Source organism: Rhinopithecus roxellana, chromosome 3, assembly GCF_007565055.1.
Source record: "Rhinopithecus roxellana isolate Shanxi Qingling chromosome 3, ASM756505v1, whole genome shotgun sequence".
Classification (NCBI taxonomy): domain Eukaryota; kingdom Metazoa; phylum Chordata; class Mammalia; order Primates; family Cercopithecidae; genus Rhinopithecus; species Rhinopithecus roxellana.
In genome coordinates this window covers 158,110,129-158,132,944 of record NC_044551.1, presented here as the reverse complement: position 1 = coordinate 158,132,944, position 22,816 = coordinate 158,110,129, and the positions used below count along the sequence as shown (strand labels likewise).

Here is a 22,816-nt window from a genome sequence, read left to right as displayed (position 1 = left end):
ATACCATGCTCATGGATAGGAAGAATATTGTGAAAATGGCCATACTGCCCAAGGTAATTTATAGATTCAATGCCATCCCCATTAAGCTACCAATGACTTCCTTCACAGAATTGGAAAAAACTGCTTTAAAGTTCACACGGAACCAAAAAAGACCCCACATTGCCAAGACAATCCTAAGCCAAAAGAACAAAACTGGAGGCATCATGCTACCTGACTTCAAACTATACTACAAGGCTACACTAACCAAAACAGCATGGTACTGGTACCAAAACAGAAATATAGACCAATGGAACAGAACAGAGCCCTCAGAAATAATACCACACATCTACAGCCATCTGATCTTTCACAAACCTGACAAAAACAAGAAATGGGGAAACGATTCCCTATTTAATAAATGGCACTGGGAAAATTGGCTAACCATAAGTAGAAAGCTGAAACTGGAACTTTTCCTTACTCCTTATATGAAAATTAATTCAAGATGGATTAGAGACTGAAATATTAGACCTAAAACCATAAAAACCCTAGAAGAAAACCTAGGTAATACCATTCAGGACATAGGCATGGGCAAGGACTTCACATCTAAAACACCAAAAGCAACAGCAACAAAAGCCAAAATTGACAAATGGAATCTAAACTAAAGAGCTTCTGCACAGCAAAAGAAACTACCATCAGAGTGAACAGGCAACCTACAGAATGGGAGAAAATTTTTGCAATCTACTCATCTGACAAAGGGCTAATATCCAGAACCTATGAAGAATTCAATCAAATTTACAAGAAAAAAACAAACAACCCCATCAAAAAGTGGGCAAAGGATATGAACAGCCACTTCTCAAAAGAAGACATTCATACAGCCAACAGACACATGAAAAAATGCTCATCATCACTCGCCATCAGAGAAATGCAAATCAAAACCACAACGAGATACCATCTCACACCAGTTAGAATGGCAATCATTAAAAAATCAGGAAACAACAGGTGCTGGAGAGGACATGGAGAAATAGGAACACTTTTACACTGTTGGTGGGACTGTAAACTAGTTCAACCATTGTGGAAAACAGTGTGGCGATTCCTCAAAGATCTAGAACTAGAAATACCATTCAACCCAGCCATCCCATTACTGAGAATATACCCAAAGAATTATAAGTCATGATGCTATAAAGACACATGCACACGTATGTTTATTGCAGCACTATTCACAATAGCAAAGACTTGGAATCAACCCAAATGTCCATCAGTGACAGACTGGATTAAGAAAATGTGGCACATACACACCATGGAATACTATGCAGCCATAAAAAAGGATGAGTTCGTGTCCTTTGTAGGGACATGGATGCAGATGGAAACCATCATTCTCAGCAAACTATCGCAAGAACAGAAAACCAAATACCGCATGTTCTCACTCATAGGTGGGAATTGAACAATGAGATCACTTGGACACAGGAAGGGGAGCATCACACACCAGGTCCTATTGTGGGGAGGGGGTAGGGGAGAAGGATAGCATTAGGAGATATACCTAATGTAAATGATGAGTTAATGGGTGTAGCACACCAACATGGCACATGTATAGATATGTAACAAACCTGCATGTTGTGCACATGTACCCTAGAACTTAAAGTATAATAAAAAAAAATACAAAAAATTAGCCGGGCATGGTGGCACATGCCTGTAATCCCAGCTACTTGGGAGGCTGAGGTAGGAGAATTGCTTGAATCCGGGAGCCAGAGGTTGCAGTGAGCTGAGATCACGCCACTGCACACCAGCCTGGGTGACAGAGTGAGACTCAGTCTCAAAATAATAATGATGATGATGATAATAATAATAATAATAAATACATACAGTCATGAGGTCCGGGCATGGTGGCTCATGCCTGTAATCCCGGCACTTTGGGAGGCTAAGGTGGGTGGATCACCTAAGGTTAGGAGTTCGAGACCAGTCTGGGCAACATGGCAAAACCCCCCATCTCTACTAAAAGTACAAAAATTAGCCAGGCATGGTGGCAGGCATCTGTAATCCTAGCTACACAGGAGGCTGAGGCAGGAGAATTGCTTGAACCCAGGAGGCAGAAGTTGCAGTGAGCCGAGATTGCGCCACTGCATTCTACCCTGGGTGACAAGAATGAGACTCCATCTCAAAACAAACAAACAAACAAACAAACAAACAAACAAACTATATATAAAATCATGAGGAAACATACAACAAATATAAATTAAAGCCATTATACAAAATAAATGGCTTCTAGTGTTTACAAATGTTAGTTTCATATAAACAAACAAGGCTGAAGAACTGTTTCAGATTAAAGTAGACTAAAGAGACATGGCAACTAGGCCAGGCATGGTGGCCTGTAATCCCAGCACTTAGCTGAGGTGGGCAGATCACTTGAGGTCATGAGTTCAAGACTAGCCTGGTCAACATAGTGAAACCTTGTCTCAACTAAAAATACAAAAATTAGCTGGGTGTGGTGGGGGTGTGGTGGCACATGCCTGTAGTCCCAGCTACTCAGGAAGCTAAGGCAGGAGAATCATTTGAACCTGGGAGGCAGAGGTTGCAGTGAGCCAAGATCACACCACTGCACTCCACCCTGGGCAAAAGAGTGAGACCCTGTCTCAAAAAAAAAAAAAAAAAAAAAAAAAAAAAAAAAAAAAGAGACATGGCAACTAAATGCAATGTGTGATAGTTTGGACTAAAAAAAAATTACTATAAGGTATAGTAAAATATACTATAAGGTATGGTGAAATTTAAATATGGACTATAGGCTAAGTAATTATATTGTATTGATGTTAAATTTTCTGATTTTTATTATTGAAATTTAATTATATAAAAGAATGTCCTTGTTTTTTTTTTTTTTTTTTTTGAGACGGAGTCTCGCTCTGTCGCCCAGGCTGGAGTGCAGTGGCCGGATCTCAGCTCACGGCAAGCTCCGCCTCCCAGGTTTACGCCATTCTCCTGCCTCAGCCTCCCGAGTAGCTGGGACTACAGGCGCCAGCCACCTCGCCCGGCTAGCTTTTTTTGTATTTTTTAGTAGAGACGGGGTTGCACCGTGTTAGCCAGGATGGTCTCCAACTCCTGACCTCGTGATCCGCCCGTCTCGGCCTCCCAAAGTGCTGGGATTACAGGCTTCAGCCACCGCGCCCGGCCAAGAATGTCCTTGTTAGGAAATACATAATGAGGTGTTTAGGAATAAAGAAACGTGATTTCTACAACTTACTCTCAAATGTCATACAAATAATCAGGTCATAAAAAATCATATCATATAAAAATAATGTGTGTGTATACATACATACAAACATATATACATACACACTTGGGTGTATGTATAGATACATCTTTTTAAAAAACTTTTTTACATTTTTTATTTTTATTTTTTTGAGACAGAGTCTTGCTCTGTTGCCGAGGCTGGAGTGCAGTGGTGCAGTCTTGCTCACTGCAACCTCTGCCTCTCAGGTTCAAGCATTTCTCATGCCTTACCCTTAGGTATGGGGTACCAGGCCTGGCTATTTTTTGTATTTTTAGAAGAGATGGGGTTTTATCATGTTGGCCAAGCTGCTCTTGAACTCCTGGCCTCAAGTAATCCCACCTGACTCAGCCTCCCAAAGTGCTGGGATTACAGGAGTGAGCCACTGGCCTATAGATACATTTATATAATACACCTATATATACACACACACACACACACAGAGTGATAAAGGAAATTCAGCAAAATATAAAATGTTAACAATAGGTGCATCCGGGGGAAGGAGATACAGTTCTTTGTACAATTCTTGCATATCCTCTGAAAAGTTGAAATCATTTCAAAACAGAAAGTTAAAATTAACACTTATTGTGAAAATACCTATGAAAATTACACCTATTGGCCGGGCGCGGTGGCTCAAGCCTGTAATCCCAGCACTTTGGGAGGCCGAGACGGGTGGATCACGAGGTCAGGAGATCAAGACCATCCTGGCTAACACGGTGAAACCCCGTCTCTACTAAAAAATACAAAAAACTAGCCGGGCGAGGTGGCGGGCGCCTGTAGTCCCAGCTACTCGGGAGGCTGAGGCAGGAGAATGGCGTAAACCCGGGAGGCGGAGCTTGCAGTGAGCTGAGATCGGGCCACTGCACTCCAGCCCGGGCGACAGAGCGAGACTCCGTCTCAAAAAAAAAAAAAAAAAAAAAAAAAAAAAAAAAAAAGAAAGAAAATTACACCTATTTACTCTTTGACCCAGCAATTTCAATTCCATTTCTGGGAATTCATCCCAAAGATATACTGCATATGTAAAAACTGATGTAGGAACAGGGCTATTCAATAGCGCTCATTTATAAGAGACTGGTTAATAATCCAAAGGAATACTAAGCAGCTGTTAAAAAAATAGCTTTCTATATATTAATATGAATTTTTTTTTTAGACGGATTCTCGCTCTGGAGTGCAGTGGCGCCATCTCCACTCACTGCAAGCTCCGCCTCCTGGGTTCACGCCATTCTCCTGCCTCCTGGGGTCACGCCATACTCCTCCCGAGTAGCTGGGACTACAGGTGCCCGCCACCACACCCGGCTAATTTTTTTTGTATTTTTAGTAGAGATGGGGTTTCACCATGTTAGCCAGGATGGTCTCGATCTTCTGACCTCGTGATCTGCCCACCCCGGCCTCCCAAAGCGCTGCGATAATAAGTGTGAGCCACTGGGCTCGGTCAATATGTTAATATTTTTAAAGGATATAATGTGAAGAAGGGAAGATATAGAGTGGTGTATAGTATTTTATCTTTTTGTAAAAAAAAAAGTGAGGAAATAAAAATATATGTACATATTTGCATAAAGAAATGTTGACAGGATACTTATAAAGTTATAAAATGTTTACCTGCAGGGGAGAGGAGGAAGCAAGGGTAGAATAGGAGTAGGATAGAGATGGAAGTCAGACTTCTCGATATGTACATAGTATATTGTTTTGATTTTTTAAACCATGTAAATGTATTTCCTATTCAAAAATAAAATAAAGGAAACTACTAAGATTGAGGTAAATGGCAGACTTATAAAGATTCAAAGAAAAGGTTCCTTGAGATATTAAGTGGAAAGAGCAAGTTGCACAATAATATATATATTGTAAAATGATCTCCGTTGTGCAAAGAAAACCCCACACATACATTCACATACACGTAGAAAATGCTTGTAAGTGTATATAACCAGGTATTAATAGTAGTGATCTTTCAGGGGTAAGTCTGAGGCATAGTGAGGGTGGGGGAGGCTAATTTTCTTTTCTTTTAATTTTTTTTTTTTTCTTTTGAGATGGCATTTCATTCGTGTCGCCCAGGCTGGAGAGCAATGGTGTGATCTCAGCTCACTGTAACCTCCACCTCCTGGGTTCAAGTGATTCTCATGCCTCAGCCTCCCCAGTAGCTGGAATTATAGGTGCTCGCCACCATGCCTGGCTAATTTTTGTATTTTTAGTGGAGACAGAGTTTCACCATGTTGACCAGGTTGGTCTTGAACTCCTGACTTCAGATGATTCATCCGCCTCGGCCTCCCAAAACACTGGGATTACAGGTGTGACCCACCACGCCCAGCCAATTTTATTTTCTTAAACTTATTTTCAATTAAAATATAATTTATATACAGTCACATGCAAGACTCTTAAGTTCAATGAGTTTTGGAAAATGTGTACATCCTTATAACCCATCCCTCTATCAAGATATGGAACAGTTCTAACTTCCTGGGGGGAAAAAATTCTACCATCATTAATACTGTTGGTTTCAACTTTAAAATGCTGAGGACTCTATAGGATGTTTAAGGTATGTGTGCACATAGAATCCTTCAAGTGTACTCATAACATTAAAATCCAACAACTTTGTTATGATTGTTATGCATCTTTTATCCTAAACATTCCTTCTATGCAGTTTTACAGATGGTGAAGAAAAACTGAGGTTAAAAATTTCTGCAGGCGTGGTGGCTCATGCCTGTAATCCCAGCACTTTGGGAGGCCGAGGTGGGCAGATCACCAGAGGTCAGGAGTTTGAGACCAGCGTGACCAATATGATGAAACCCGTCTCTACTAAAAATACAAAAATTAGCCAGGCATGGTGGCACGCGCCTGTAATCCCAGCTACTCGGGAGGCTGAGACAGAAGAATCGCTTGAACCCGGAGGCGGAGGTTGCAGTCAGCCGAGATCAAGCCATTGCACTCCAGCCTGGGCGACAAGAGCAAAACCCCGCCTAAACAAACACAACACAACACAACACAACAAAACAAATCCATGGAGCACATAAAATCGTGTGAAAGAAAATTAAATAACAAAAATTAAGACAGCCTGACACATTTTAATCCAAATAGAATTCCAGACACAGAAAACAAAAACAAAAACAAACAAACAAAAAAAACTGAACACTAAGACTAGTCTGAAGAGTGGAGTATGAATTAGACAGGAAATTTCCCTGGGTGTTGGATGTTTCTTACAGTGAAAAAGAGATCAGGAAGAGTAAAACCAAAAGTAGCTCAGCCATGAACCCCAAAACATACCAGTGTAGAGCTATCAGGAAGGTTATTATGCTCAGCCTTATAAGGATCTACTCATCTGACTAGATGATCACAACAGAGGAACTCAGCGTAAAAGAATGGTAACCAGCCGGGTGCGGTGGTTCATGCCTGTAATCCCAGCACTTTGGGAGGCCTAGGCAGGCAGATCACAAGTCAGGAGTTCGAGACCAGCCTGGCCAATATGGTGAAACGCTGTCGTTACTGAAAACACAAAAATTAGCCAGGCGTGGTGGCGCACGCCTGTAGTCCCAGCTACTCAGGAGGCTGAGGCAGAAGAATGGCTTGAACCTGGGAGGCAGAGATTGCAGTGAGCCGAAATAGCACCACTGCACTACAGCCTGGGTGACACAGTGAAACTCCATCTCAAAAAAATAAAATAAAATAAAATAAAATAATAAAATAAAATAAAATAATGATGACCATATGTCTAACCGCACACTGAATATCTGCACTGTTTCTCAGATCCTTCAAATGAACATGCCTGGAACTCAACTCTTGATTTCTCTTAAATCCACCATTCTGTAGTCTTCCATTCTCACCAAATGGTAGCTTTGTCCATCCAGTTCCTTAATGTGGAAACCCAGAAATCACTCTTAATCCCTGCTCCCCATTTATCCATTGTATTTATTCAGTTAATAATATTTAACTGAAGATCTACCACTTGCCAGGCAAGACAACAATCTTTTCAGACACCCAGGAATATAATAATAAACAAAACACCCCCTGCCTTCATGAAATTTATATTCCACCTATTCCATTATTAAGTCTTATTGAACCCATTTCCTAAATATATCTACAATTTACCCATTTATTTCTACATCCACTGCCTCCCCTTTAATCCGAGTCATCTTTTCTTCCATTTCTTACCAGGAATATTGCCATAGTCTCTTATCTTGTCTTCCTATTTCTATTTATAACCCTCATAAATCATTTCTCCATATAGCAGCCAGAGTAAGCTTAATAATTCAAATATCTTGTCACTGCTTTGTTTAAAACGTTTTAATAGCTCCTAAGTACACGGGTATTTAGAACAAAATCCAGAATTTTAAGTGTGATTTACAAGGCTCTCCCTGCCTTATTAGTCTCATCTATTTATTTTCTATTTCTAGCCTCCCTAGCTCTTTTCAATTGCTTGAGTCACACCTTTTATTTTATTTTTTTAAAAGATCTTTATACATGCTATTTCCTCTGCCTGACAATTTCTTTTTTACTCTCCTTGTTACCTAGATAACTTCTACTTATCCTACTCATCTATTCATCTCTCTAAATATCACTTTCTGAAAAAAAGAAAGCCTTCCTTGACCTTCAGATTAGTCCAAGCTTCCCTACTATAAGCTTTCTCTTAGTGCTTTTGTATTTCTCCTTATTGGCTTTTATCAGACCTGTAAAATACCATGTATTAGAATGGGGCCCATTAATTCAGGAATCATATATGCCTTGTTCATTGCTGCATCCTTAGTCCATAGGTCAGTGCCTTGCATATAGCAGAAAGTTAATAAATATTTGTTATGTAAATGAAAGAATGAACCACCCAGGACCAGACTTGGGCAGACACCAATGTTTACTGTTTCTGGATGGGTTCTCTCAACCTACAAACTGAAGAGAATGGAAGCCTGAACTTATGCAGAGTGGTTTCAACTTATAGTCTCACACAACATAGTGTAAGAATAGAGCAGAATAGAGCACCTCACACCTCTTCATTTTTAAAAGCATATAGAATACATAAAGACAATAGTTTTTAGTTTTTCTGTAAACTAGAAATGAACAATTAGAAAATGCAATTTTAAAAATACTATTTACAATAACATTCAAAAACATCAAATATGTAGGGACAATTTAATGAAAGATATACATGACCTCTCTACACTGAAAACTATACAACATAGCTGAGAGAAATTAAAGAAGACCAAATTAAATGGAAATATATACCATGTTCATGGATTGGAAGTGTCAATATTGTTAAGATGAGCCTCCTCCCTCCTTTCCTCTTTCCCCGATAAAGCTATAGATTCAATGCCATCCCATTCAAAAATCCCTACAGGTTTTGTCCTGTAGTAAGACTTTGTAGCAAGACTTACTATAAAGCTACAGTAATTGAGACAGTGTGCTATTAGTAAAAGAATAGACAAATGAAACATGATCAAGAATATAGAAATAGAACTACATATATCAGGGAAATGACTTTCAACAAAGGCACCAAGCCAATTCAACAGAAAGAGGAAAATCTTTTTAATAAATGGTATTGAAAAAATGGGAAATAAAGAATTTCAACCCCTACCTCAATGAATTGGTGCCTCATGCCACATGCAAAAATCAATTTTAAATAAGGTAAGTAGAAAGGAAGAGTCAAAAGTGTCAAATAAGTGACTTTTGCTCACCAGACACAGTCACTGTCTCACCTACTATACTGCTAGAGCAAAGTATTACACAATATAAATCCAGTATGCACAAGTGACACATATCTGTTGAGATGCTTCACTTTTCTTGGTTTCCAATCCTTAGCAGACTTTTCAGGTGAGCATCAGAATCTAGACTGAAGATGCCAAATTATTTGATTCACTGAATTCCTTTTAGAGGCCAATACCCAGGTAGCATTTAAAATAAAATTAACATAGCTTAGATGGACCACAGAACCCATAGCAATCCTGCTATGAATAGTCGGACACACTTTTATGCATTTTCCTACTAATATTCCTTTTCTCTTGACTTACCAGTAATTTTTTCACTGTTTTCAGACTTTCCATATTACCCATTTTACCTAATCATGTTTTCCAAAGATAATTGTTTCCTTTTCACTTTTTTTGTCTTTTTGGTAATATTTTATATTGTAAGATTCCAATTCACTGACAGGGAAATATATGAGGAATTTTATATGCAAATGTTATTCTATAATTTTTGAAGTGTTTGTAAACTACTAGTTCAGTAAAATGCTATGCTAACATTATCTGGATCAATTTGTACAATCACCTGATTATAAGAACCTTCCATATACAACATTCTATTTTAGCTCAAATCCATTTAAAGCATTTGAATTGGAACAATTTCCCAGACTTTAAATAAGTCATAAGGAGAGAAGCTCTTTGTTTGTTTGGGGACAGGTTCTAATTCTGTCACCCAGACTGGAGTATGGGGCGCAATCACAGCTCACTGCAGCCTCAACCTCCCCAGACTCAGGTGATCCTCACACCTCAGCCTCCCAAGTAGCTGAGACCACAGGCATGGACCACTACACCTTGTTAATTTTTGTATTTTTTTGTAGAGATGGGTTTTTCCATGCTGTCCAGGCTGGTCTCAAACTCCTGGGCTCAAGTGATCCCACCTTGGCCCCCCAAAGTGCTGAGACTACAGTTGCATCTGGCGAGACAAGCTCTTTGTACTATAGAGATTGATGCAGTGGACATGGGTAGGAAAACAAAATGCAGTATAACTTATGACAGTGTTCTTAATCTCGTTTGAAGAGCAAAGTTCAGCTTGAGAAGGAGACTGGAACACTCAGTCATAAGACACTCTTCAGTGGAACAATAATTTTCAAAGTTTAGGTCTGGCAACTTCCATTAGTCATATTCTTAGATTTACTGAAATTATAGGCTAACTTTATCAGCCAGAATGTCTTTTTGCAGTGAGAGGAAGTTTCTTAAATAGAACATGAAACAGTTGTGTGCTGAAGGAGAAGTGATAAACAGGGATTCTGAGTTGTAAATTTAAATCTCTCATACTACAATGACCAAGATTTGTCCCTTCCTTATATTTGGATCAGTACAATTTGAATATCAAAAGTAAAATTATAAAATATAATCAAACACATATAAATATATAAAATCAAAACATGTTCCCTACCTACAGGCCCCAAACGCTCTGGCATGCCTGATACTCTTGTCTGCCTGACTACTGTCTCTCAAGCTCACCATGCCAAGTATTTCTCAGCTTAGGCCTTTGGTCTTGCTGCTAGAAATGCTTTTTACTAGATCTCTGAAAATATTTAATGCTAGAAGAAAACCTGCTTGTGACTGAACTGAGTTTCATCAAGAACTTTTCACCTTGGAGAGTGGATTCTGCCCAAGCAGTTAGAATAATCACAATCATCCCCTTCCACAACGTGCTTTCTGCAGTGAAGTTGCTACTGAGTCCTGAGGGGTAGGGATTCAAAAAAGAAGTTCACTCAGCCCTGGATTCATAGAAGCAGCACACACCTGGTAGGAATATGGCGTCATAGAGCTACAGTTACCCAGAAACCTGGAGCTTAGCGCGGCATAGACATCCGTGGGAAAGACTCAAAGACAGGATCATTTTGGGGTGTTTTGGCACTTCGAAACCAGATCACCTGATAGAAATTACTTTTGGATTTAGACCGTAACTTTGCAGAGTGATTGCTGAGGTCTGGCAGAGCCTCCTTCAGGCTGTCGGCGAAGAGGGGCAGTGGTGGTGGTGATGTGGCGGTGGCGAGAGGAGCGGCTGTCCACCGCAGTGCACCGCGACCAGTAGGCGCTGGTGAGTCGCTTACCTGTGGTCCAACGCGTGAGCTGTCCGCACCTCCTCGGTGCGCATTCCAGGCTGAAGAGCCTTGGCTCGCTGGCCTGCAGCACGTGGTAGGACAGCCACGCATTGTATCTTGCATCTGCGTCTACCACCACCACCTTGGTGATCAGGTAGCCAGGCTCGGCGGCGTGCAGTACCATATCCAAGAGCGCAAAGCCATTGCGCTCCAGAGCTGGGGTACAGCACCCGCGGTGCGTTGTCATTGAAGTTGTCCACCAACACGCGCAGGCTCATATTGGCGCCGGGCGCGAGCTAGTCCTGGTCACGGGCCTGCAGCGTGCACTTGAAGGCTCGCGGCTGCTCTTGGTCGAAGGTGCGCTGTGTGCTCATGGACACCTAGGACCACAGCACCTATGGCTCCAGGTCACTGGCCACGATCGAATAGGGGACTTGGCTGTTGGGTCCCAAGTCTAGGTTGGAGGTGTCTACTTGCATACTATGGAGGCTTTGGGAAGATTGTTCTTGGCCACGTGGACGAAGTAGGAGGCCTTATAGAAAACCAGAGCATTGTCGTTGACATCGCCAATGAGAGGGTGACGCTTGTTCTGGAGAAGAGGGTTGATTTGCCTCGGTCAGTGGCAGTGATGCTGATGTTATACCTTGAGTCTGTTCCTGGCCCACGGCCCCATTTGTTACAAGTGTGTAGTTAATTATTGCAGGAAGATTTTTCTCAAGGTGCATTTTCTTGTATCAGACATGGGACCTCATTTCCTCCTGAATTCAGATCTTGTCATTTAAAGATCTTGTGATTTAAATCTTGGACAGCGATTACTGTCCAAGGTGCAGAATCTTTGGGAATCATTGTGGAATTAGAAGTAAAAATCGTAGCTGGGATTATAGGCATGCACCACCATGTCCGGTAATTTTTGTAGTTTTAGTAGAGACAGGGTCTCACCATGTTGGTCAGGCTGGTCTTGAACTCCTGACCTCGTGATATGCCTGCCTCGGCCTCCCAAAATGCTGAGATTACAGGTGTAATCCCATTGCACCCGGCCATTGCACCCGGCCTTCAACTATTTCAAAGCTTTACGGTCCAAGCTATAACTGGGGGGCATATCTGATCCTGATCCATTCAGTCACTCACAAGTAAGTCTCCACTTTCTCCACTTAGAATGAAATATTATTTCTCAGCATTAACCCAAAGCTTTCAAGTGGGGATGTCCTGGACACTGAGTTCCAGATCCTTGGCAAGGTTTCCCACCACCAAACTCTTGGCCAGCTCCTCTGGGACTGAATAATGGATCTGCATAGAGAATGCCCAGCAGGACAGAAAAAGCAGGAAAGGAAGCATTAGTTGCTTTGGTTCTACCCAGCCTGTTAGTCCATCACCATTACCCATATCTTCCACAGTTAAAATTGCTGCTGCTCCAGCCCAGATAAGCCCCTTTTCAAACTATTCTTGGATTATAGAGTCTCCAGCCAAGAAGGAGCTGAACTCATTGTCTGTAAATCCATTCCATTCCTGATTATAATTTGTAGAACTAGGAGCCATAATAGGAATGTTGTGGGTCTGCTCTTGGATTTGCATTCCATGAAATTAGAAAAGGCACCAAGCGGGAATGTTTGGGGATCGGCTCATCTATCTCTGTTTCCACACTGGCCAACAGTGGCACTCTGAGTCCCTACTCTAGAACCGCAGTCTGAAGAAATGAGAGGACAGCGTTCTGTAGAGTTAGTTGAGAGCAGATAGAAAGACGTTTCTCACTGGAACTTGCAAGCTGAAAGGCAGTAGTGCAGTCTTGCTCCTGCAATAAAATATTCCTGGGAATTTATAACCTCAGTGATGTCAGCACATGAAGTCAAAGTGATGACTTATTTTTATTTCTTCTTGACGTTTGAGTATTTTTAGGCTGAGAATCTTTCTTTCTATTCCCACCTCCATGCCTGGGCTTTACTTTTTCCATGGAACACAGTCTCAGAATGAATTGTTGGCTGAATCTTCAGCTGAAATTATATAGGAAGCTTCTAAGAGGTTTCACAATATGGATTTTTTTTGTTTTTTTGGTCAGAGTCTTCACTGTGTCGCCCAGGCTGGAGTGCAGTGGCATGATCTCAGCTCACTGTAACCTCCGTCTCCCAGGTGCAAGTGATTCTCCTGCCTCAGCTTCACGAGTAGCTGGGATAACAGGCGCCTGCCACACAATATGGAAATCTTATGAACTGAGGCATCTATTTTCAAAATTTGACAAACAAACCAGGTCCTTAGCCTTTTAAGATAAGTCAGAGAGTTGGCAGGATGCAGTGGCTCATGCCTGTAATCCCAGCACTTTGGGAGGCCGAGGCAGGCAGATCACCTGAGGTCAAGAGTTCAAGAGCAGCCTGGCTAACTTGGTGAAACCCTGTCTCTACTAAAAATTTTTTTTGTTTTGGGACAAGTCTGGCTCTGTCGCCCAGGCTGGAGTGCAGTGGTGCGATCTCTGCTCACTGCAACTCTGCCTCCCGGGTTCACGCCATTCTCCTGCCTCAGCCGCCCAGGCACCCGCCAGGACACCCGGCTAATTTTCGTTTTATATTTTTAGTAGAGACGGGGTTTCACCATGTTAGCCAGGATGGTCTTGATCTCCTGACCTCATGATCCGCTTGCCTAGGCCTCCCAAAATGCTGGGATTACAGGCGTGAGCCACCGTGCCCGGCCTACTAAAAATATTTTTAAAAATTAGTCGGGCATGGCCGGGCGCGGTGGCTCAAGCCTGTAATCCCAGCACTTTGGGAGGCCGAGACGGGCGGATCACGAGGTCAGGAGATCGAGACCATCCTGGCTAACACGGTGAAACCCCGTCTCTACTAAAAAAAAAAAAAATACAAAAAACTAGCCGGGCGAGGTGGTGGGCGCCTGTAGTCCCAGCTACTCGGGAGGCTGAGGCAGGAGAATGGCGTAAACCCGGGAGGCGGAGCTTGCAGTGAGCTGAGATCCGGCCACTGCACTGCAGCCTGGGCAACAGAACGAGACTCCGTCTCAAAAAAAAAAAAAAAAAAAAAAAAAAAAAATTAGTCGGGCATGGTGGCGGGCGCCTGTAATCCCAGCTACTGGAGAGGCTGAGGCAGGAGAATCGCTTGAACCCGGGAGGCAGAGGTTTCAATGAGCTGAGATCGCACCACTTGCACTCCAGCTTGGGCGACAGAGTGAGACTCCATCCTCCTGCCCTCCCCCCCCAAAAAAAGGTAAGTCAGACAACTGCCTTTTATTAGGATTTAGATATAGAGGAAAAGCCCGTGTAAAATAATTGGTTTTGCATTATGATTCTTTTTTTCTCTGAGACCACTTTCCAATAATTGAACTCAAGCATTGCATTGAGTACTTAGAAGGTGTACAAACTACTGTGTGAAATACTTCAGAGAGCTAATGATGAACTAAGAAATTATATCTGCCCTCAATGACAGTACACAGAGTAGATCCTTATATGACATGTCTAAAAGAAATTATGGTGGTACTAACTTCTTTTACATACAGATTAAACTATTTTGTTTGATTCTATGGTCTCTTCAATGACAGTTTTTTAAAAACATTTTCCTGAACCAGAGCCCTTACCATATGCTATCCAGAAGTCTCAGCCTTTATAAAATATTTTTTCCAATTAGCTTTGCCAAAGGCTGGCTATCTTTTGCCATCAATATTTTAGGAATGCATCCTAAACAGTATGCCCTGTTATTGGTAATTTTCCATTAAGTATGGTTTCTTAAAAGTGAACTCAAAGTGGCCGGGCACGGTGGCTCACATCTGTAATCTCAGCTGTTTGGGAGGCCGAGGTGGGTGGATCACAAGGTCAAGAGATCGAGACCATTCTGGCCAACCCCATCTCTACTAAAAATACAAAAATTAGCTGGGTGTAGTGGCACGCCTGTAGTTTCAGCTACTCAGGAGGCTGAAGCAGGAGAATCACTTGAACCTGGGAGGCAGAAGTTGCAGTGAGCTGAGATAGTGCCACTGCACTCCAGCTTGGTGACAGATCAAGACTCGGTCTCAAAAAAAAAAAAAAAAAAAAAAAAAAAAAAAAAGTGAAAACTCAAAGTGTAGTATTAGAGAGTAACTGTGTCTCTTTCTTGAGATTTAGCCTCATCAGTTTGATCAACATCCCTTCGAAACTATGTGTTGCTATGTGTTTTGTTTGCAAACTATGTGTTTGCTTTAGGTTCTATAAAACAGTGAAGCTAAAAATTTTAAATTATAGCTGAACGCTTTAACTTATTAGATGAAGTGGGTACATATCCACCTGTCATACACATAAGAAGACAAGAAAAGTCCTTGACATAATTTTATGACTGGAATCAGAAGGAATGTAAACACATCCAAACCCATTGCCCAGTTAGTCTCAGAAAACAATCAACACATATCTTAATTACCAATCCTAAATTATCAACAAGTGTCCTAAAAATCCTAAAGCTAAGCCATTAGTTTCAGTTCTTATATGGCCTAAACCAAATAATGATCACTAGCCTTCAGGTTTTGGTGATCCATTTTCTGGTGAAATTATCTAAGATCCCATTGAAGTAAACTGCTTCTTTAAAACAAGTTTCATAGGATCCTTGTTTAGATTTCACTATGGTTCAGACAAAGAAAAAGTAACACTCACAAAATTGTCTTATACAAAAATCTTTCCCCCAGCTTTTATGGCCTAAAACTGTGGCTTCTCAATCAAGAATGTACCTAGGCACTTAAGATTATTAAACCAGCTTTCACAAAAATTTTAGAATAGTTTTATTTCCATCCACAAGTCATTCCATTGTACCACATGGAGAAGCACAAAAATCATTATTACTTTTCCCAACAGGGCATCGAGTGTGCTGGCATTGAAAATATAAATCCTTTTTTTTTTTTTTTTTTTTTGTCAACCACTAAAAATAGCTACTGTTAACTAATTGCATGCTGTGAATCAGATGATTTTTGTTAGCTCTAGCCATCACCAGGACCTTTCAAATTAGGTATGATTATTCCTACTTTGCTGAAGCTCAAAGAGATTAAATAACTTTCTAAAGGTGACACAGTTAAGAAGTTAGCTAATTGCAAAGCTGCTGTCCTTCTACGATATATCTGAAAATTCAAAATCTTGGTATCAGGTAATCCCCAGAGTACATTACTTGTTTATCCATTCATTCAACAAATATTTAATACAGTCTATTTAGCTCAAACTGGAAACATAGTTGATTGAAATCACTGATATTTGAGATATCGTCTAAAGGTCTTGACTATTATGCTCTAATTCTCAATGATTTGTTCCTAAATCAAGTTAGGTGAACAGAGATCAGAATAATTAGACAATGTTAGCTTAGCTTCCCAAATCATTTGTTTTCGTATTATATCTTTCTTTCTATTTGACTACATATGAGAACTGTCCATGTGATAAACATTTTGGTAGTTCCTACAAGACGATGGAGAAGGGAGGGTTCATTGTCCTCTATTTCTGTCAATATTACCTATAGAACACTGTACTTACTAAATTTTATTTGAAAACTAATGTAAATACAAATTTAGAATGTTTAGATAAATTCAAATACTTTCTTTCAAAAAATCACACAAGTAGAACCACACACTCTATATTTTGTTCCCTTTTTTGGTCTCAGAAGCAGCAACTGCCTCATTTTAGAGCCTTTGGATGTCTTTCATTCTCTAAGTGGTATCCAATCTCTTTTCTGAGTTTTAACTATTGTATGTTTCACGGTAGACAGGCAGCAAACAAAGAAGAAAGAAAAAATAATTGGGACGTTATGTTTCCCTACACCTTTACAGAATTCACCAAAAGAAATCAGGCAATGCTTTTCAAAGAGTAATACACTTTAGCATTCAGTATCTGTAAATACTTCTACAATAAGCAAAAAGTGGCCGGGCGCGGTGGCTCAAGCCTGTAATCCCAGCCCTTTGGGAGGCCGAGACGGGCGGATCGAGAGGTCAGGAGATCGAGACCATCCTGGCTAACACGGTGAAACCCCGTCTCTACTAAAAAATACAAAAATCTAGCCGGGCGAGGTGGCGGGCGCCTGTTAGTCCCAGCTACTCGGGAGGCTGAGGCAGGAGAATGGCGTAAACCCGGGAGGCGGAGCTTGCAGTGAGCTGAGATCCGGCCACTGCACTCCAGCTTGGGCGACAGAGCGAGACTCCGTCTCAAAAAAAAAAAAAAAAAAAAAAAAAAAAAAAAAAAAAAAAAAAAAAGCAAAAAGTTCTCAGAAAACACTTAGAATCTGTGCACATTTCAGAAATTTTCCCTTAGTTGTAATAGTTATGGGGAATTTAATGTAGAAAGCAGGAGAAATTACTGCAAATTTGCCCCAGTATTAAAAAAGTACTCAAGGCACATTTTGTTAATTCTGAATATTCCACAAAGTCATCATTAATATCATTAATGTAGGAAATGGGCAAAAGAAATGTCTAACTTGGAAACACACACAGATATTGTATTAATGAAATGCATAACAGAAGTGAAAAATAGTCTTTACTGTTTTTTGTCATGGCAATACAGGATATTGTATATTTAAGTGATAAAATTTTAAATGCAGAAGAAATAAATTCACTATATTTGGAAGTTCATAAATGATTTAAAACCATGAAATGACTTGGGATACTGAGAAAGTATAAATGGACATATCCCTAATGGCCAGAAAGAATTACTGCACTTTGAAAGAAACTAAATTCACTTTATGAATTTGCTAGCAATCTCAAGTGTAGTTAAAAGCCACTCTATTTATAAAAGTTTACTAAAATTTTATTTATATTTTCCATTGAATTAGATTTCTCCCCTCTAGATAAACAGATCAGTTGTTATCAGATGCTCTACACAAAACTGCTACATGGTCAATGGGAAAAAAATTAAAAGTGGGAAAAGAGCATTACCACTGATAAATTAAGCTAGAAAATGATATAGAGTATTAATGTTACAAATTGTTAATAAATTATATCTACCATGTAAATATATGTACATAAACAAGGTATGAGGGCAGGTGACTGGATTGTTGTTGGTGTCTATTACATATATATAAATTTATTGATGTCTGCTTTATAAATTCCAGATGTGCTAAGGGATATATTTCTCCAAGCTCAGAAAAGAATATTTGATAAGGGCGGGGCACTGTGGTTCACACCCGTAATCCCAGCACTTAGGGAGGGCGAAGCAGGAGGCTCACCTGAGCCCAAGTTCCAGATTAGCCTGGTCAACATAGTGAGACTCCTGTCTCTACAAGAAAGTAATAGATAGATAGATGATAGATAGATAGATAGATAGATAGATAGATAGATAGATAGATAGGCAGGCTGTGGCTTGCAACTGTAGTCCCTGTTACACTGGAGGCGAAGGCGGGAGAATTGCTTGAGCCTAGGATTTTGAGGCTGCAGTGAGCTATGATCCTACCGCTGCATTCCAGCGTGGGCGACAGAACAAGAAAGAAAAGAAAGAAAAGACAGATAAGAGAGAAAAGAGAGAAAAGAGAGACAGACAGAAAGAAAGAAAGAAAGAAAGAGAGAGAGAGAAAGAGAAAGAAAGAAAGAAAGAAAGAAAAAGAAAGAAAGAAAGAAAGAAAGAAAGAAAGAAAGAAAGAAAGAAAGAAAGAAAGAAAGAAAGAAAGAAAAAAGATTTGATATAAACTCACCTGAATTAACGCACGACTGTCTTTAGAAAATACCGAATCACCTGACAGCAAAAGGGGCTCGCTTTTTCCACCGCTCTCCTGGCTGACAAGCGTGTCTGCATAGTTGGGCTGGGGTAAGATCGGGTGACTCTTGCGCGAGTCCGAGGTGAGGGAGACCTCATGGGAATAGGTCTGCAGGAAAGCCTGCACCCCGTCCACGCCCACAAAGTGCGACGCCGGCGCTCCTGTCAAGCTGCCTCCTGAAGCCTGCAGCAGGCGTGACTTGTGCCAGCGCCACAGCCTGAGCGCCAGCAAAACGATGACGAAGGCCAGGAAGACGCAGGAGACCGCGGCCACCGCCACCACCAGGTACAGCGTAAGGTCTGAGGTTTCAGAATTAACTGGAGACTCGAGGCTGCCGAGGTCCGCCAGGACTTTGGGGATGCTGTCGGCCACGGCCACCGTGAGCGTGACGGTGGCCGAGAGAGGGGGCTGGCCGTGGTCCTGGACAGCCACCACGAGGCTCTGCTTGAGAGCGTCTCTGTCCAGTAGGGCTCGCGCCGTGCGCACCTCGCCCGTGTGCAGCCCCACCGCGAAGAGCCCCGGCTCGCTGGCCTTGAGCAGGCGGTAGGACAGCCAGGCGTTCTGGCCCGAGTCTCTGTCCACCGCCACCACCTTGGTCACCAGGTAGCCGGGCTCTGCGGAGCGGGGCGCCAGCTCCACGCCAGTGGAACCATCTGTGGGGACGGCGGGGTACAGGATCTCGGGCGCATTGTCGTTCTGGTCCAGCACAAACAGACTCAACGACACGTTGCTGCTGAGGGGCGGGTGCCCGTTGTCCCGCGCCATCACTTTCACTTGCAAGTCTCGCAACTGCTCGTAGTCGAAGGAGCTCAGCGCATACAGTACCCCAGAGTCGGAGTTGATGGATACGTAGGACGATAGGGGTGCCCCTTGGACGGTGTCCTCAGCCAGGGAATAAGTGATCTGGGCGTTCTCCTCACAGTCGGGGTCGTGGGCGGTCACGGAGACGAGGGAAGCTCCTCTGGGATTGTTCTCTGGGGTATAAGCGGAATAGGAGGCCTGAAGGAAGACCGGCGGGTTGTCGTTGGTGTCTGCCACGTTCAGCGAGATGTGAGTTTCCGTAGATAGGGGCGGGGTTCCTCGGTCAGTGGCGGTCACTGTGATGTTGTAGCTAGGAACCTGTTCCCTATCCAAGACTATGTCTGTGACTAAACTATAGTAATTTCCGTAAGATTTTTCTAATTTAAAGGGCAGATTTCCTTGGATGAAACAGATCACCTGTCCGTTTTCCTCAGAATCTTGGTCATTTACATTTAAAAGGGCAATTAATGTCCCTCTGGGAGAGTTTTCGGGAACCGAGCTGGCGAGAGAGGTGAGGACCACCTCTGGGGCATTGTCGTTCACGTCCAGAACAGTGATCAGGACTTTGGTTCGCGCAGAATATCCTGCATTATCCATTGCTTGCACTTCCATCTGGTAGAATCCTGACTCCTCGTGATCCAACTCCCCTATTGTTGATATTGTCCCTGAATTACAATCTAGTTTGAAAACTTGGGCCGCCTTGTCGTCCACATACCGGAAGGAATACCTCACTTCCGCATTGACTCCTTCGTCAGGGTCGGTAGCGTTGACTACAAGCAGCTGAGCGCCCACCGCCAGATTCTCCGGAACGCTCGCGCGGTATTCGGGCTGGGCAAACGCTGGAGCGTTGTCATTCGCATCCAGAACCATCACGCGGATGCGCGCGGTGCCTGTGCGCACCGGATCGCCCCCGTCCGAGGCCGTAAGGACCAGGTGGTGAGCAGCCTTTTCTTCGCGGTCCAGGGTGCGTTCCAGCACCAATTCGGGGTACTTACTACCGTCGGCTCCATTTTGCACGATCAGAGAGAAGTGAGTATTCGGGCTGAGCTCGTAGCTCTGGAGAGAGTTCTTCCCAATGTCCGGATCCCAGGCGTGGGGTAGAGGGAACCGCATCTCAGTGGCTGCGTTTTCACTGATTTTTATTTCTAATTCACTTTCACGAAAATAAGGCGCATTGTCGTTAATGTCCCTTACTTCTACTTCTACTTCATATATTTTCACTTTATCCTCAATCAGAATGTCTAGATTTAATTGACACTTGATGGCCCCCATACAGAGCTCCTCCCGGTCTATCCTGCCCGCCGTGACCAAGCTGCCGCTGCGCAGGTTCAGGGCGAAAAGCTGCGTCCTACCTCTGGGGACGATACGGACTCCGCGCTCCGCCAGCTCCCGGGGCTCCAGCCCCAGGTGCTTGGAGATGTCGCCCACCCTAGAGCCTTTCTCCAGCTCTTCCGGAACTGAATAGCGTATCTGGGTGCATCTGGTCTCCCACAGAATCCCCAGGAGGATTCCCAGCAGGACCAGACCTTTGCAGTCCCGGTGCAGTCGCTCAGGAATCATTCTCATCTTCCTCCAGAATTATTTTCAATTCTGCCCTTAATCACTGAAGTCAGGAGCAGTTCTTTCGCCCCTAGAATGGGACAGTTTGGAAGTCAGAGCTCCTCCGTTGTTTCCTCATAGTCCCAGAGATGGTTCATTCCTAGCTATCTGCTTTGTGCTTCAGGCGCGTGCAAGGCGAACAGGATCTCCGCTTTTCTCTCCCTGATTGGTGAACAGCGGCGCTCAGAGTCCTAACCAATTACTGCACAATCTTGAACTTCCAGAAAGGATATTTCGTTTTTATATCTTAAATAGCTCCACCTACTGTTCTTCAAAAGGGGATGGAAATCTACAGTATTCGCTTTAGAAGAAACTTCAGTGAACTTTTTTTTTTTTCCCCACCCAATGAGCTTTTTTTTTTTTTTTTTTTTTTTTTCCCAATGAGCTTTTAAATGAATTGGAAGTTTCTATAAACAATGATTTGAATCTTATAATTTTAGTGCATCTGCTTTGAGATTACTGTTCCCCCAATACACCTATTATGGGGGATGTCTCTCGAGGAGTTTCTCTTTTTTTGACATATCATATAATAGAATAATTTAAACTTTCTGATTCAGCTATAATTTGGGGAAAACGTTTTTAAATAGATTCCTTGAACAAACCTGAATGGAAGGATTACTTTACCAGGTTGTTGAAATTTAACGCTTAAAAATCAAATTTTCATGATAATATGGAAACCTAAAAATGAGATATGTGATTGTATACATTATCAGAATCAAACTTAACAAGAACCCAAGTGAAAAGGAAACATTTATATTTTTAGCATAAGGTGGAAGTATTCCAACTTGCATTGACTGGAAATAACAGAAGTACTCCAGGATTCTATAAATACATTGTATTTCAAAAATACTAAGTGTTGAGGAAACTTAGTAAAAGAAAATTGGTAGTCCAAAGAATATTACAGACTTAGCTTTTCCTGGGTAACTGACCTAATTGTAATTACTGAGAATTAGTGGTAATACTTTTGGAAGCCCATCAAAATACAGGGAAAAAAATTCTGCCTAAGAAATAACTGGCTATTGTACTTTCATGAGCATAAATATTTATACTGTAAGGATGTTTGCTAGGCATAAAATACTATATTTTAAATTGGGGAGAAATATTTAGGTAGCTGTGAGAAAAGATCAAACGCAAAATTGAGTTTTCTTGAATTATAAGAATCACAAGTAAACGTAACTGAATATTATCAAATCATTACCATGTTCTTATTTTTTAAGCTTTTTCCTCTGCCAGGCACAGTGTCAGGCAACTGTAGTCTCAGCTACTTTGGAGATTGAGGTGGGAGGATTGCCACAGCCCAAGAGTTTCAGTCCAGGCTGGGCAACATAGTGAGACCTTAATCTCAATTTTTTTTAAAAAAAAGCATTTTCTCAATTTTCTCATGCATTTTCCTCAAAATTTATAGTTAATGGATTAAAGAAAAAGCCTTATATATTCAAGATACTGATGTCCCAAGAAACACCCCAGGAAAAAAAATTTATCCTTCAATTAAAATATCTCAGTGACAGCAGTATCATAATACCCACTTCTCACGTGTGTGTGTGTGTGTGTGTGTGTGTGTGTGTGTGTGTGTGTGTGTGTATAAAGAATGCCTCCGGGCAGGGCGCAGTGGCTCACACCTGTAATCCCAGCACTTTGGGAGGCCAAGGCGGGCGGATCATGAGGTCAGAAGATTGAGACCATCCTGGCTAACAAGGTGAAACCCCATCTCTACTAAAAATACAAAAATTAGTGGGGTGT

At 41.9% G+C, this 22,816-nt stretch overlaps 1 protein-coding gene across 16 annotated transcripts in view; it reads right to left on the bottom strand.

The window, feature by feature from the left end:
- Positions 1 to 22,816, bottom strand: part of LOC104681863 (protocadherin gamma-C4) — a 191,594-nt gene that overhangs the window by 68,021 nt on the left and 100,757 nt on the right. The window contains exon 1 of one of the 16 annotated variants that reach the window (XM_030927784.1): positions 18,614 to 21,776. The exons of the other annotated variants lie outside the window; for them this stretch is intronic. Coding sequence (XP_030783644.1) covers positions 18,614 to 21,043 — 2,430 coding nt within the window. The 5' untranslated portion in view covers positions 21,044 to 21,776. Of the gene's footprint in view, positions 1 to 18,613; positions 21,777 to 22,816 lie in introns of those variants that run through there. 16 annotated transcript variants of the gene reach the window in all.